At 40.4% G+C, this 14,185-nt stretch overlaps 2 protein-coding genes across 8 annotated transcripts in view; one reads left to right on the forward strand and one right to left on the reverse strand.

Annotated features, from left to right (window-relative positions):
• The window catches only part of USP45 (ubiquitin specific peptidase 45), a 76,292-nt gene extending 75,194 nt beyond the window's left edge, over window positions 1–1,098 (reverse strand). Inside the window, exon 1 of one of the 7 annotated variants that reach the window (XR_006202723.1) lies at window positions 312–745. The gene's annotated coding sequence lies outside the window, so the exon portion shown is untranslated. Of the gene's footprint in view, window positions 1–311; window positions 750–1,035 lie in introns of those variants that run through there. The other 6 variants (XR_006202724.1, XM_042939436.1, XM_042939438.1 and 3 more) reach the window with 6 other exon arrangements.
• TSTD3 (thiosulfate sulfurtransferase like domain containing 3) lies at window positions 625–13,833 on the forward strand. The gene is made up of 8 exons (XM_042940402.1): window positions 625–867; window positions 953–1,201; window positions 3,405–3,460; window positions 4,925–5,041; window positions 5,165–5,283; window positions 12,755–12,928; window positions 13,032–13,191; window positions 13,473–13,833. Exons 1-8 carry the CDS (start codon window positions 625–627, stop codon window positions 13,543–13,545), a joined length of 1,191 nt encoding a protein of 396 aa, XP_042796336.1. The 3' UTR covers window positions 13,546–13,833.
• The last annotated feature ends 352 nt before the right edge of the window (window positions 13,834–14,185 follow it).

Consider the following 14,185-nt stretch of genomic DNA (forward strand, 5'->3'; position numbering starts at 1 on the left):
CTCTCCCAGATGCCAAACAAGTTGTAGCCTTGCAAAGCAGACCTTTCTAAGGATAGCAGCCTCTGGGCCGGTGCGTTAACGCTTTTCAGCACAAATAAGCTCTGGCCATTTTTCTCACGTGGTTTCTCAAACAAAACTTTTCAGTTTTCAACTTCAGTATTACTCTAACATCTGTCTTTTCTCTGCTGTAGGCTGTGCAACTAAGTTATTTAGAGATGTTTGCATTTTTTTATAAAAAGATGCTATACAAACAAAAGCCCATATTCTCAAAGAAAAAACAAGAGAAAAAGAAAAAAATCATTTTTCCCTACCCTTGGACTCTCTCTCGGGCAGTTGTTTTCAGCGTGGGAAGGACACACTGTCCTTTTAGTTATCAGGCTCCAAAACATGAACAGCACGTGCATACTTTTGCTGTGCATCAGGCTCGGCTCTAAGCACTTCAAAGATGCTATCACACTTGATTCTCAACAATCACCTTTTGAGAGAGGTTACTATTACTTCCCTCATTTTACCCTTAAGGAAACAGACACACAGAAGTTAAGTGACTTGCAGAGGTCCGGGACCCAGAGAGTGGTGGCGACTCGGACCCCGGCAGCTCGTCTCCAGGGCTCCTAATACTCTGCGATGCTTCCAAAACCCCGCGGTGAGCCTTGCTTCCTCCGGTTCCTACCCAAAGCATCCCAACTTTCTCAAGACAAAACGCGTAGTGAGGCGAGAGCGCGGGAGGGAGGCGGGAAAAGGGTGTCGGGCCGAGCCTCGGTCGCGATCCCGCGGAGACGCGGGCCCCTCCCCGCGGCCCCCCTCCCGCCCAAACAACCCCGGCTCCTCCAGCCGCCGCCCAGCCGGGCCGCACTCACGCGGCCCTCGGCGACCGCCTGGAAAGCCCCCCCCCCCCCCCGCCCCGGGATCGCGAAGTGGGGAGGGGTGGAGGCGCAGGACGCCTCTCTCCCAGGCCCGTCCTGCCACAAGAGGCTGGAGGCGAAGAAGCGACGACCGAGATACTGCGGCAACCCCAGCGCCGCAGTCCAGACTCACCACGCCGGGCCGAGACGCCGCGTCTACAACTTCAAGAGACTGCGCCTGCGCAGCCGACCTCCCCGCCGGTAGGGGCGTGGCCTCGTGTGCCCGCCCCACAGCCGGGCGGGTTCCAGGCCGCGCTTCTGGCGGTCGGGCACCGGGAGTAGGGCGTGGACAGGGCGGGGTCGGCTCGCGTCGCGCCTGCGTTCTCTAAGTCTGCAGAGTGCTACAGGCCAGGCTAATCTTAGAATAACAGCAACTGGCTCCAGGTTGCGTCCCGAGTGTCCGGGAGTGCGCAGCTCAGGCCTTCCCCGAGTCGGGGACTTAGGTCCCACTTGTTGCTGAGGGCCTAACGGGATAACCTCCGACTTCCCTCCATCACCCTCTTCTGTACGATAAAGTCACATCTAACATTTGTCATATGTTATCTTGCATTTTTTCATTAGTTTTGGCTTACCTGTCGTTACTTACTCACTACACAGAAATTTTCTTGACCTACACCTATACTTCTTCGAAGCTCGATTATCCGTTAAAGTAGTCTGGACGTTGCATCTGTTTAGTCAAAAGTAGTTGGTTTGAAAATATTTTGTCCGAATGATAATGCAAACATCAACACTAGTTATGGGTAAGCTCTACAAGCTTTGTAATCTCCCACAACTCTTCAGCCAGGAGACAGGTGTGGCCTTAGGGATAGAACCTTGGACTAAGTGTCAAAAGATACCAGAGATAAGCCGAAAAATTTTTGATTTTCCCTTAAAAACTCTCATTCATTTCTTACGAAATAGCGTTATTTCTATGTAAAGAACTTGGCAAGGAAAGTTACTAGATGTTTTACATTGTATGTATGGAAACCTCTCATTCAACAAATATAACTGTAAATCTGCCGGTTACTGTGCTAGGTATAGGGATACATAATCACGTTTTGGAGTAGGGGAAAAATATTCTTTAGGGAATATTTGCTTTAGGGAAAAAAAAATTCCTCAAGTAAGAATAGGTCGTATTGTGGTGTAATTGTGAAGTCAAAATTGTCTACACTCAAACATTTTTATTTATTTTAACATCAGATTTAAAACAGAACATGGAGGAAAAAAAGATATGCAAACTTGAGCAAATCTAATTTCCATATCACACTGCACTGCAGTAAATGGGATTTTAAAAAATGTATCATATACTGGAATCCACTTTACAGTTTAAAAAGGGGGGGACTGAATTAGAACCAGAAATTTAGGAATTATGCGAACACTATGTAATTTTTCTCGGAAATAACAAAATTCCAAAGCTATCTTGATTTCTAACAGTCTATGTTCTATTTACAACTTGATTTTTTTCACTTGACAGTATGTCTTGGACATAACCCCACATTAGCCTCATTCTTTTGACTACTTGCTAACAACTCCCGTGAATGGATGTGTCATTTTATCCCCAGATTCCTGTTAATGTACCTTTATCTTTGCCTACTTATGCAAATATCTTCAGTAAACTGTTAGCAGTGGAAATGCTGAGTCAACAGATACTCATTTTAAGTTTTGATAAAAACTCTTTCAAAAAAAAGTTGCATGAAAAACAATACATTTCCTAATTCTTCATTTGATTTGTCAAATATGTGGAGGCTTGATGTGGACTTAGAAAGAAATGGGGGAAATCCCCTCCTTTCCAATTGCCTTTCACTTGCATTATGCCAAGAAATAAAATGAGTTGAGAATTAATGATTCATATCAACTCAGCAGGACCAACTATTTTTCTCCCTTTCATCCCACTTTAAGCTTTCCTAACTCTGAAAGAAGAGCTTGGACACTTGTCCAGGAATAATGATCAAGACTCTTTTGACAAGACTTTTTGCTATAAGAACTCTTAAATAAACTAAATTTGGCACTGTGCTGGTATTGGAGGAGCTATTCATCTTTTCAGGAAAAAAAATCCTGCAGAAAAATATTTCTCAAATAATTAGTCATAAACATTGGAAAAAGAATTGTTTAGTAATATGTGCTCTTGCAAAAGCATAAATCAAATTGGATGTGATTTATTGAAACCAAGTACATTGTTTCATTGTTTCCATACCTGTGTTCACACTACCTTTGGTTTATGAAGTATTCAGGACAGCTTAGGAATGTCATGGGGAGTGGGTGAATCTATGATATATAATGACATGTTAGTTCAAAGTTAATCCACAATATAGATTATATAGAAACTATGTCTAAACTCCAAATGATTTGGAAAAACATAATTGTACGTGATGGCACCGGTGTCGAAATTTGAAGTGCTTTTATTAATTATTAAATTATTGAAACTGAATAATTTTAAAGTGCTTAATGAAATTATTCTTAGATACTTTAGTAATACTATTTAGAAATTAATTTTTTAATTTTCCATTGTAAATTAATTTGCAGTTAAGTATAGCTTTCATTATGTTTGGGAACCAAATTGAGAATAAATTAAAAATGAGGTAATGAACCAAGTTGACAATAAATTTAAAAACACGGTCATAATAGGGGCCCCTGGGTGGCTCAGTAGGTTAAGCCTCTGACTTTGGCTCCAGCCATCATCTCACAGTTCGTGAGTTTGAGCCCCACATCCAGCTCTGTGCTGACAGCTTGGAGCCTGGAACCTGCTTCAGATTCTATGTCTCCCTCTCTCTCTGCCCCTCCCCTGCTCACCCTCTCTCTCTCAAAAATGAATAAATGTTAAAAAAATTTTTTTAAACACAGTGATGATAAATTCTATGTGGGAAGATGCATAACACCCTCTGCCCCCAAAGGTGTTCTAGTTCCTAGAACCTGTGATCATGTTACCTCACAAGGCAAGAGGACTTTGCAAATGTGATTAAATTGAGGATCTTGAGATAAGGAAATTATCCTGGATCATCTGAGTAGCCCCAAAATTATCACAAAGGTCTTTTAAAAAAGGGTCAGAAGAAGAGTAGTGGATGTGACAACACAAGCAGAGTCAGAGTTAGAGATTTGAAGATACTAACCAGGGCTGGCTTTGAAGATGGGGAAGGGGACCACTAGCCAAGGAATGCATGCAACTTCTAGTGGATGAAAAAGGCAAGAAAAGAAATTCTCCCCAAGAGCCTTTGGAAGCAACACAGGTTTGTGAACACCTCAGTTTTAGCCAAGTATGAGTACTGACATACAGAACTGTACACAAATTTATATTGTTTGAAGCCAGTAAATTTGTGGTAATTCGTTACAGTGGCAATTGAAAACTAACACATATTACAAATTAGTTGGACCTACCTCTGGCAAAGCTATCGTCAAATACAGTCAAATATCAAAGTTGTAGAGGAAAGATGACAGCATGCGATTATCTTAATATTGACATCAGTTGAACCGGCTATTGGATTTAAGAGCAATTCCCAGGAAAGCATCCATGTAGTTTAAATTAATCTGCAAGAATCCGGATATAAAGTAAGTTGGAAATTTTTACTTTAAATCTTTAAATTTTATCTTTGGTGTATTTTCTACTTTCCACTTTTAAACGTTGTCTCTCCTTTAAAAAAATAATAATCAAGGGACGCCTGGGTGGCTCAGTCGGTTAAACCTCCGACTTGGGCTCAGGTCATGATCTCACGGCTTGGGTGAGCTCTGTGCTGACAGCTCAGAGCCTGGAACCTGCTTGGGATTCTGTGTCTCCCTCTCTCTCTCTCTGCCCCTCCCCTGCTCACAGTTGCTCTCTCTCTCTCAAAAATAAATAAATATTTTAAAAAGGTTTAAAGAATAAAAAAGTAAAAAGTAATCATCAAAACCAAAAAAAAAAAAAAAAAAAAAAAAAGCCCAGCTCTCAGTTTCTTGAGTTAGGGCCCGGTTCCTTCAGCGATCACTTCCCGTGGCTCTCCTCGGCTCGGCCAGCGCCTGGCGGAGGGGGGCGCTCAAGAGCCCGGAGGTCGCCGGGAGGACCGGTGGTGAAGCCGGAGGAGGAAGTGGTCCGGAGCCCGGTGGGCGCGAGCGGGAGATGGTGCTGCCGGGGCCGCTGCTCGGGAGTGCACGCCGTGCGATCCTCGGGTCGGCGCAGTCTGTGCTCTGGGGTGAGCTCTGTGGTCCATGGGGAAAGGGACAGCGCCTAACCTCGGGCCCCGGGGGAGGAATGGCATTGGTGGGGGTGCTCGCTGCTTGAAGGAAGCACCTCCTGATAGTTCTCGTTCCTTCAGATTCCGGGCTACTTGGGTCTGGGGCCGCTCTCCGGGGACGCAGGGAAGGAGGTCAGCGTTACTCCAGGAAGCTTGCGTGGGGAGGCATTTTGGAAGATACTGGCGTTTGAGCAATGAAGGTCAGTGCGCGGCTCAGAGGAGCGAGCGAGGCCCGCTTCTGCCCCAGACAAACTAACCACGAGCCCAGCTTTGCGAGTTGCACTTGTTACCCACTAGAAGCCGCGCCCATTGCTTGAATTAGAACGCGTTAGAGCCATTAAGGTACCACCAGGACAGAACGAGCCGGAGAAACGAAAGTGGTTATGGAGGTGTTGGGTGTATTCCTCAAAGCCGACTTCCTGTCCTTTAGCACAAACTTTTATTTGTGGACACAGCTACAGAGACTGTGGCATAACCCTGTGTCCCCAATTCTCCCTCCCAGTTATTCCACTTTAACTGTTGGTATGTCCTCGGTAGCTTAAAATGTGCTTTTCTATGCAAATGTTTTATTTATTGAGCACCTACTAAGGCAGGCCTCCTGCGGGGGATATCGCCTCTTCAGTTCACTTCATTTTGTGGAGAGACAGACACAAGTAAACACCATATACAACCCGGTGAGACTGCAACGGCAAAAGCAATGATTCTACCTGAGTTGGAGAAGGTGTTACAGAAAAGGTGCCTTTTCGTGTAAAATTCTAGTAATACATAATTATATTCTCATTATTTTCAAACAGACACAGCACCATGTAAGTTCTTCTTTGTACGCCCTCCCATATTCCATTCTCCTCTGCAAGTGAGGCTTGGTACACATCCTTCTAAACACTTTCCTGTAAGCCTACATAAATGTACACCTAAAAATACTACATTTGTAATACGCAGGTGTTGCTGTTTTTTAATTTATGTCCCAGAACTCCTCTTTCTGCATTCTCACTCCCCGGGAATAATTTAGTGTTTTCTTCCAGATGCTTTTCTGGACATTTATAAAACACAAGTATGTTATATGTATACAGATGTCAAAGGGGGAAGCTTTTTCATTTAACAGTATGGACACCTAAGTCACTGTTTCCTTGTAAGTGCTGCATGATAGGCTTCATAATTTAACCATTTCCTGAATGAACATTTAGGTTTCTTCCGATTTCAGGATGTTTCTAATCTTCCTTCCTTTTTTTTTTTTTTTTTTTTTTTTTTTTTAATGTTTATTTATTTTGAGAGAGAGGAAGAGAGAGGCTCTGCGCTGACGGGGCTCTGTCCCACGAATTCTGAGATCATGACCTGAGCCAAAATCAAAAGTGGGATGCTTAACCAACTGAGCCACCCAGGTGTCCCGTGTTTCTAATCTTTCAACCAAGACTTTCCCAAGAGAATGCTGTCAATCCTTGTCTTCTTAATGATTTGAGGCTGCTAATATGAGTGCCTGTCACTTAATCAGTGACCCCCATTACACTGAAAATGACTTTTGTCTCCTACGTTTCCATGAGATCAAAAACTTGCTGGCTACCTTTATTCTCTGAAGCCATCCCCTCCAGTATTATTCTGCTAGTTTTATTGTTCTTCCTTTTTGCTTCTGTTTAGACTCAGGTTTGAAGCAGGATCCCAAATGGGACCTACTAAGTCATGTGTACTGCCACTCAGTACTGTGCTAACACACCTTTGTGGTGGCACAAAGTGAGTGAACTTTCACCTACGCAGTCTTGCCCTATCTATTTCCAGGGTGCTGACCTCTGGAAGATTCTAAGCAGCTTTCCTGGTAATAACCAGGTTGCATAAACGCCTTTACTTGGTATCCTAGTCCTTGGGCTACAAAGAACAACAGAAAACACGGAGGTGCCCTAGTTAATACGAATCAGCTGCCAGCAGCAGATGTCTTAAATAAGGAGGGAGTTTGAGGAAGGTGACAGCTGAGAGGACTTGGCTCGCTGGCCTATTTAAGGGGGAAGTACTGTGATAGAGGAGTAAAAGGTTGAAAAGACAAGTAACTTTAAGAAGCTGACAAACTGAGGGTTGATGGGGGGTGGGAGGGAGGGGAGGGTGGGTGATGGGTATTGAGGAGGGCACCTTTTGGGATGAGCACTGGGTGTTGTATGGAAACCAATTTGACAATAAATTTCATATATTAAAAAAATAAATAAATAAAAATTAAAAAAAAAAAAAGAAGCTGAAAGTCAGTACATAGGGTGTTCCCCTTTCCTGTTAAAATCACTTCATGAAATAAAATGCATTGCCTTACCAGAAATTTCCATTGTACCATTTTACTCACTAGGATGGTTGTTCACTTGCTTTCAGCATTTTGCTGTGAGTGGTTCAAAAAACTGAAAATATTTATTAAAGTGATTACATTAGAAGTTATAAAATGTTCACACTAAATCCAAATACCCATTTGAAAAGGAAGCACACCAGATGTTCTTCCTAATGTTTTCTCTCTAAAGTAACAATCATCGTTTCTTTCTTGGTTGCATGTTGTCTATATTGTCCATTGCACAGTCCCTAGAAAAAATTGTCAATATTCAACAGATATTGACATTGGTTTTCTAAGGTGTCAAGATCCAGAAGAGTATAGGTGAACTAGGGAATTTATTTTATGGCTGTGGCAAGAATGAATTGCTATTATTATGATTGTTATCATTACTAAGCAAAAGCTCTTATGTTTCCTTCTTTTTTTAAAGTTTATTTATTTATTAGAGAGAACAAATGGGGGAGGGGCAGAGAGAGGGAGAGACAGAGTCCCAAGCAGGCTCTTTGCTTGAACCCATGAACCATGATGGGAGATCATGGCCTGAGCCAAGATTGAGTCAGATGCTTGACCAACTGAGCCACCTAGGTTCCCCTTTTATGTTTCAAATAGTTATATTTTTCACATCAAAACTTTATTTGGAATTATAAAAAGACTGCCAAACTTAATTAGAAAGTAAGGGGTAATCGTAGACTTTTTTTTTTTTTTTTTTTTTTGGCAGGGGTGGGGGATACAGAGAGAGAGAGAGAGAGAAGTAGGGAGAGAATCCCAAGTACTGTCCACACAGAGCCTGATTTAGGGCTCAATCCCACAAACTATGAGATCATGACCTGAGCTGAAATGAAGAGCCAGACACTTAACTGACTAAGCAGCCAGGTGCCCCAGTGGTAGACTGTTTCTTTTCTTTCTTTGTTTTTGTTTTTTTAAATGTTTGTTTAGTTTTAAGAGAGAGACAGAGCACAAGCAGGGAACAGGCAGAGAGAGAGAGAGGGAGACACAGAATCCAAAGCAGACTCCAGGCTCTGAGCTGTCAGCACAGAGCCCGATGCAGGGCTCAAACCCACATACTGAAAGATCACGATCTGAGCCAAAGTCAGATACTTAACCAACAGAGCCACCTAGGTGCCCCAGTGGTAGACTCTTTCTAAGTGAAATTTATTATTTTAAAGTATAACATATAGTACAAAACCATGCTACACTATAACATAGAAAAGAAGGTAAATTTATGAAAAAAATTATGAATTTATAAATTTAGAACCCAAATCATGGATATGATTTCTTTTTTAAATGTTTATTTATTTATTTATTAAAGTTTATTTATTTTGAGAGAGACAGAGAGCAGGGGGGTGGGCAGAGAAAGAGAGAGAGAAGAGAGAGTCCCCAAGCGGGCTCCACTCTGTTAGTGCAGAGCCCGATGCGGGGCTGAACTCACGAAACTGTGAGACCATGACCTGAGCTGACCGCTTAACCGAATGAGCCACCCAGGTGCCCCTATGTATATTTTTTCTATATATAATTTCTTTATTTTATTAAAAAAATTTTTTTTAATGTTTATTTTTGAGAGACAGACAGACAGAGTGTGAGTGGGAGAGAGGCAGAGAGAGAGGGAGACACAGAATCTGAAGCAGGCTCCAGGCTCTGAGCTGTCAGAGCAGACAGCCCAACATGGGGCTCAAACTCGCAAACTGAGAGATCATGACCTGAGCTGAAGTCGGACACTTAACCAGTTGAGCCACCCAGGCACTCCTATATATAATTTCTTTAGCCACATAATTAAATCACATTAAGCTAATTGAAATTAATTTAATGAATAATTCTAGAATTTAGAGATGTAAAGAAATAACTAAATTTCTTAACTTTTTATTTGAAAAAAAAGCTCATTCCTATAGGTTTCTCCTTACTAAAAAGACCTGACAATTGTATTAGAAAAACTAACTTCTAAACATGTATACAGTATGAATTAGATCATTCTGAATTTTACTAGATCCTCAATTGGTATAGTGTAATATGTGATTTTAAATATTTTTAGGGCATCATATTTCAAACTGAAATTTGGGTTGGCAGGTTTTTGGTTTTTTTTTTTGTTTTGTTTTTGTTTTTTTTTTGAGCTGTAAGCATTTGAAAAACAGCAGATGCAGAGAGAGGCTTTCTCTGAACTCCCCTTACCTGTCTTTAGACAGATCCTTCAAAAGGAACTCAATTGTCATAAGTCCTCTCCCCAGGAGTTTCATCAACCATGATGACTCATCACAGGAAAGGAGACTAGAACTCAACAGCACACCCAGACAAGCATTATCACAAACTGTCTTACCTCCAATCTGTTCTTCTAAGGGTCCATTCATCTTCCCTAAAAATCATTTACTTCCCCCTAAGAGGCCTACATTCCCTCTCCCTTTTCCCTATTAAGATGAGAATTCTTATTTTTTAATTAAAAAAATAATTTTTTAAATGTTTACCTTTTTTACCTGCACCCATTTCTCTCTCCATCGCCCCCCCCCCCCACCATTCCCTGCCTCAGGCGACCACCAATCTGTTCTCTGTATCTATGAGCTTGGGTTTTGAGGGTTTTTTGTTTCCACGTATGAGATCACATGGTATTTGTTTATCTTTCACTGTCTGACTTAGTGTGTATCCTCAAGGTCCATCCATGTTGTCTCAAATGGCAAGAGTTCATTCTTTTTTATGGCTGAATAATATTCCTGGTGTGTGTGTGTGTGTGTGTGTGTGCGCGCGCCACAGTTTCTTTATTCATTTATCCATCAGTGGACACTTAGGTTGTTTCTATAGTTTGGCTGTTGGAAATAATGCTGTAGTGAACATGGGGTGCAGATATCTTTACAAGGTAGCATCTTCATTTTCTTCAGATAAATACCCCGAAGTGGAATTGCTGGATCATATAGTAGCTCTATTTTTTATTTTTCTCAGGAAAGTCCATACTCTTTTCCAATTGACATTCCCACCAACAGTGCACAAGGGTTCCCTTTTCTCCACATCCTCTCCAACACTTATTTCTTGTCTTTTTGATAATAGCCATTCTAACAGGAGTGAGGTGATATCTCATTATGGTTTCAATTTGCATTTCCCTGATGATTACTGATGTTGAGCATCTTTTCATGTGTCTGTTGGCCATCTGTATGCCTTCTCTGGAAGGATGTTCAGGTTTTCTATTCATTGTGTTTTTGTATATCATATATCAAACTATAGTATAAATCATATGTATATAATGTGTTTCTATTAGTACTTCTAAGATATTACTTTTTAGGTTGAAATTTAAATTTACATATAAGAAATAAGGGAATAGCCTGCTTAAAATTTCTTCCTGATGTCTAACTAGTTGCTGTACATATTTATTGAATAAAATTTCCCCATTAATCTGAAATATCACTGTTACCAAATACTGAATTCTTACAGATGGTATACTGTATGTCTGCTTCAAGACTTAGACCTTTAAACCTTTTCCTATGCCAGTTTATACTATTTAAACCAATTTTGGGGCACCTGGGTAGCTCAGTCGGTTAAGCATCTGACTTCGGCTCAGGTCATGATCTCACGGTTCGTTGGGCTCTGTGCTGACAGAAGAGCCTGGAGCCTGCTTTGAATTTTGTGTCTCCTTCTCTCTCTGCCCCTCCCCTGCTCACAATCATTCTCTCTCTCTCTCAAAAATAAATAATAAAATATGTAATTTATATATAGTATATATTTAAACCAGTTTCACTTTATAATATATTCAATGTTTAAAACAACATTTGAAGCATTATTATTTACCTTTCTTATAAGTGGTCATTTTGTTGTGTAAAATGATTATTAAAATTTTGTTTTTATTTATTGAACAAATCTTTTGGGTTTTCTTTCATGTTTTTTAAAAAAAAACAGTTTGGAACTATAGAAAAGTTGCAAAAGTAAAACGGAGTTCCCTTCGTTCTTCTTCAACTTCCCCTAATGTAAGCATCTTACATGATATGATTATTGAAATCAGGAAAGGAATATGACATAATACTATTAACTAATCCACAGACCTTATTTCACAAGTTTTGGGGCACCTGGATGGCTCAGGCCAACTCTTGATTTTGGCTCAGGTAAAAAACTAACAGTTTGTGGGTTTGAGCCCCACATTGGGCTCCATGCTGATAATGCAGAGCCTACTTGGATTCTCCCTCTCGCTCTCCCTCTGCCTCTCTCAACTCACATTCTCTCTCACTCTCTCAAAATAAATAAACTTTAAATTTCACCAGTTTCCCCACTGATGCCTTTTATAGTCCAGATCCAATCCAGGATTCTATATTGTATTACATTGTCATGACTCCTTAGTTGGCTTCAGTTGGCTGACAGTTCCCCCACTCTTTGTTTTCATAACTTTGATACCTTTTAAGAGTACTAGTTACTTTGTAGATTGGATTTGTCTGAGATGGTCTTCTGATTTGATTCAGGGTGTGCATTTTTGGCAAAAATACTAAGGAAGTGATGTGCTCTTCTTCGAGCAACCTTAGAGACTGCATGCTGTCGATATTTATCACTAATGATCTTTGAATAATTGGTTAAAGTGGCATCTTTCAGGTGTCTCCTTTTGTAATTAGTATCTCCTGGAGGAGATACTATCCTGTTTCTCATACTTTCACCCCCTAACTCTAGCATCTATCAATGGCTCTTGCTGAAATAATTACTGGGGTGTTAACCTAATGGTGACTTTCTCTGTCATTCATTCTACATTTATCAATTGAAATAATCCCTTCTCCCCAATTATTTGTTCAATTATATACTTATATCACTATGGACCCATAGATTTATTTTATGAGTTATTACTCAGTACCATATTATGTTACCAATTATTTTTTGTTTTTATTTAAGCAATCTTTACACCCAACATGGGGCTTGAACAAGAGTCACGTGCTTTTCTGAGCCAGCCAGACACCCTATCAATTATTTAACAGAAACAGTGCCTTTAAGTACTTACAAGCGTAATTTCAAATGTAACGTCCCCACATCTTAACATATGGCTTGTTATTTTCACTTGTAAGGGGAAATTAAATTTTTCTTCACATTGTATTTTTGGATTATGGTTGACTTACAAACTATTTGCACAATTCTGTTACCAAATGCTGAATGTGTATTTACAAGCTCTACCTAATTAAGGGCTTGGAGAGAGTAGAATATGGAGCTGGCACAAGGCCAGCCGTTAAGCATGGAGGGCAAGAGGGTATGGCTGCATCCTGTGGCTCCATCAGGCTGTGTGCAAAATACACTGAATGCAAAATTCAGCGAAGGAGAAACATCAACCATCGTTAGCTGACTGGAACCAGGGGGAAAATTTCCTTTGAACTGCTTTCCAGGTTATTAATAGCAACGTTACTTTGAAGGTGCCTAAATTATTTTATTCTTTCCAGGTTTGAAGTCAATAAAAGGAAGCTGCCACAATTTTTGTACTGCTGTTTTCAAAGATGTCACTTACAAGGAACTTAAAAGTCTCTTGAATTCCAGACAAATTACGTTAATTGATGTTAGAGAGAGATGGGAAATTGTTGAGTATGGGAAAATTCCCGGGTCTGTCAATATACCATGTAAGTGACCTGTGTCTTAAATTGATTCATTACAAAAGTATATATAGATTCGGTAATTTACTGTATCTAAAATTTAACTGAAATTCTTACCATTTTCTTCCAGTGGATGAGGTAGGTGAAGCTCTACAGATGAACCCAAAAGACTTCAAAGAGAAGTACAATGAAGTAAAACCATCCCAATCTGACAGCCTAGTGTTTTCTTGTTTAGCCGGAGTGAGAAGCAAGAAGGCTATGGACACAGCAGTATCTCTGGGCTTTAACAGGTACATGGATGGAGTATAAAAATGTATTCAAGAATGTGTATTGCGATGTTTCATATGTATGACGTTTTTACTGGTCTACTGAAAAAATTTTTATAATCACTGTGTTAATAGCAGGATAGTGACTAAGAGCCTCTGTATTTTCATCCTACTCAGAAGTCTTTTAAATAGTTTTAAAGTCTAGAGTAGTCCTTGTATCTCTAAATCTCTAAAGTTCCTATCGACTTTGTGTTTATAAAGCAGGAGAAAATGTTTACAGCATTAACTTTGCTATGTGTTTTCAGTGTTCAACATTATGCTGGAGGATGGAAGGAATGGGCGACTTATGAATTTTCAGAAAAGAAAAAAGGAAATTGAATTCTGGAATACAAGCTGGCTCTTTCCTTTTGTACATGCAGCACAGGATAGTAGAATGAACAAAATAATAATCTAGTCCTGGCATCACTGGTTAATGGGAAGGGGATTTTGTGTAAGTCAATTCTGTGTTGAACCTTTTTCTTAACTGTAAACTGTAAATTGAGAATGCCTTGCCTATTTCCTTGAGGATTGAAATAATGTATGTAACTTGCCATAGAAATATAAGGGTTGGATTCTAAAAAAAAAAAAAAAAAAAAAAATTAATGTTTATTTATGAGAGAGGGAGAGAGACAGAGCATGAGCAGGGGGCGGGGTTGCAGAGAGAGAGAGGGAGACACAGAATCTGAAGCAGGCTCCAGGCTCTGAGCTGTCAGCACAGAGCCTGACGTGGGGCTCAAACCCACAAGCTGTGAGATCATGACCTGAGCTGAAGTCAGACACTTAACTGAGCCACCCAGGTGCCTCTGGTATCCTAGAAATTAATTTGTAAATAGTTTAGTGAACTAGTTTAGTTTAGTATAGTACAATAGTACTCTCAAAGCCCAAGTTACTTGTAGTACCTAATCATAATGTAGGACCATTTGTGTCAGCATGGCTTCTATTCATTAAAGAGTCTATGAGCTAGACAAGTTTTTTTTTT

This window comes from Panthera leo, chromosome B2, assembly GCF_018350215.1.
Source record: "Panthera leo isolate Ple1 chromosome B2, P.leo_Ple1_pat1.1, whole genome shotgun sequence".
Lineage (NCBI taxonomy): Eukaryota > Metazoa > Chordata > Mammalia > Carnivora > Felidae > Panthera > Panthera leo.

What these genes read in the sequence shown, in the direction of transcription:
- TSTD3 (XM_042940402.1), top strand. Translation starts at nt 625, where the DNA reads ATGCTTCCAAAACCCCGCGGTGAGCCTTGCTTCCTCCGGTTCCTACCC. An exon ending in CTGGCGTTTGAGCAATGAAG is followed by an intron (nt 5,284 to 12,754) that starts GTCAGTGCGCGG and finishes TATTCTTTCCAG; the next exon opens with GTTTGAAGTCAATAAAAGGA. An exon ending in CGGGTCTGTCAATATACCAT is followed by an intron (nt 12,929 to 13,031) that starts GTAAGTGACCTG and finishes ATTTTCTTCCAG; the next exon opens with TGGATGAGGTAGGTGAAGCT.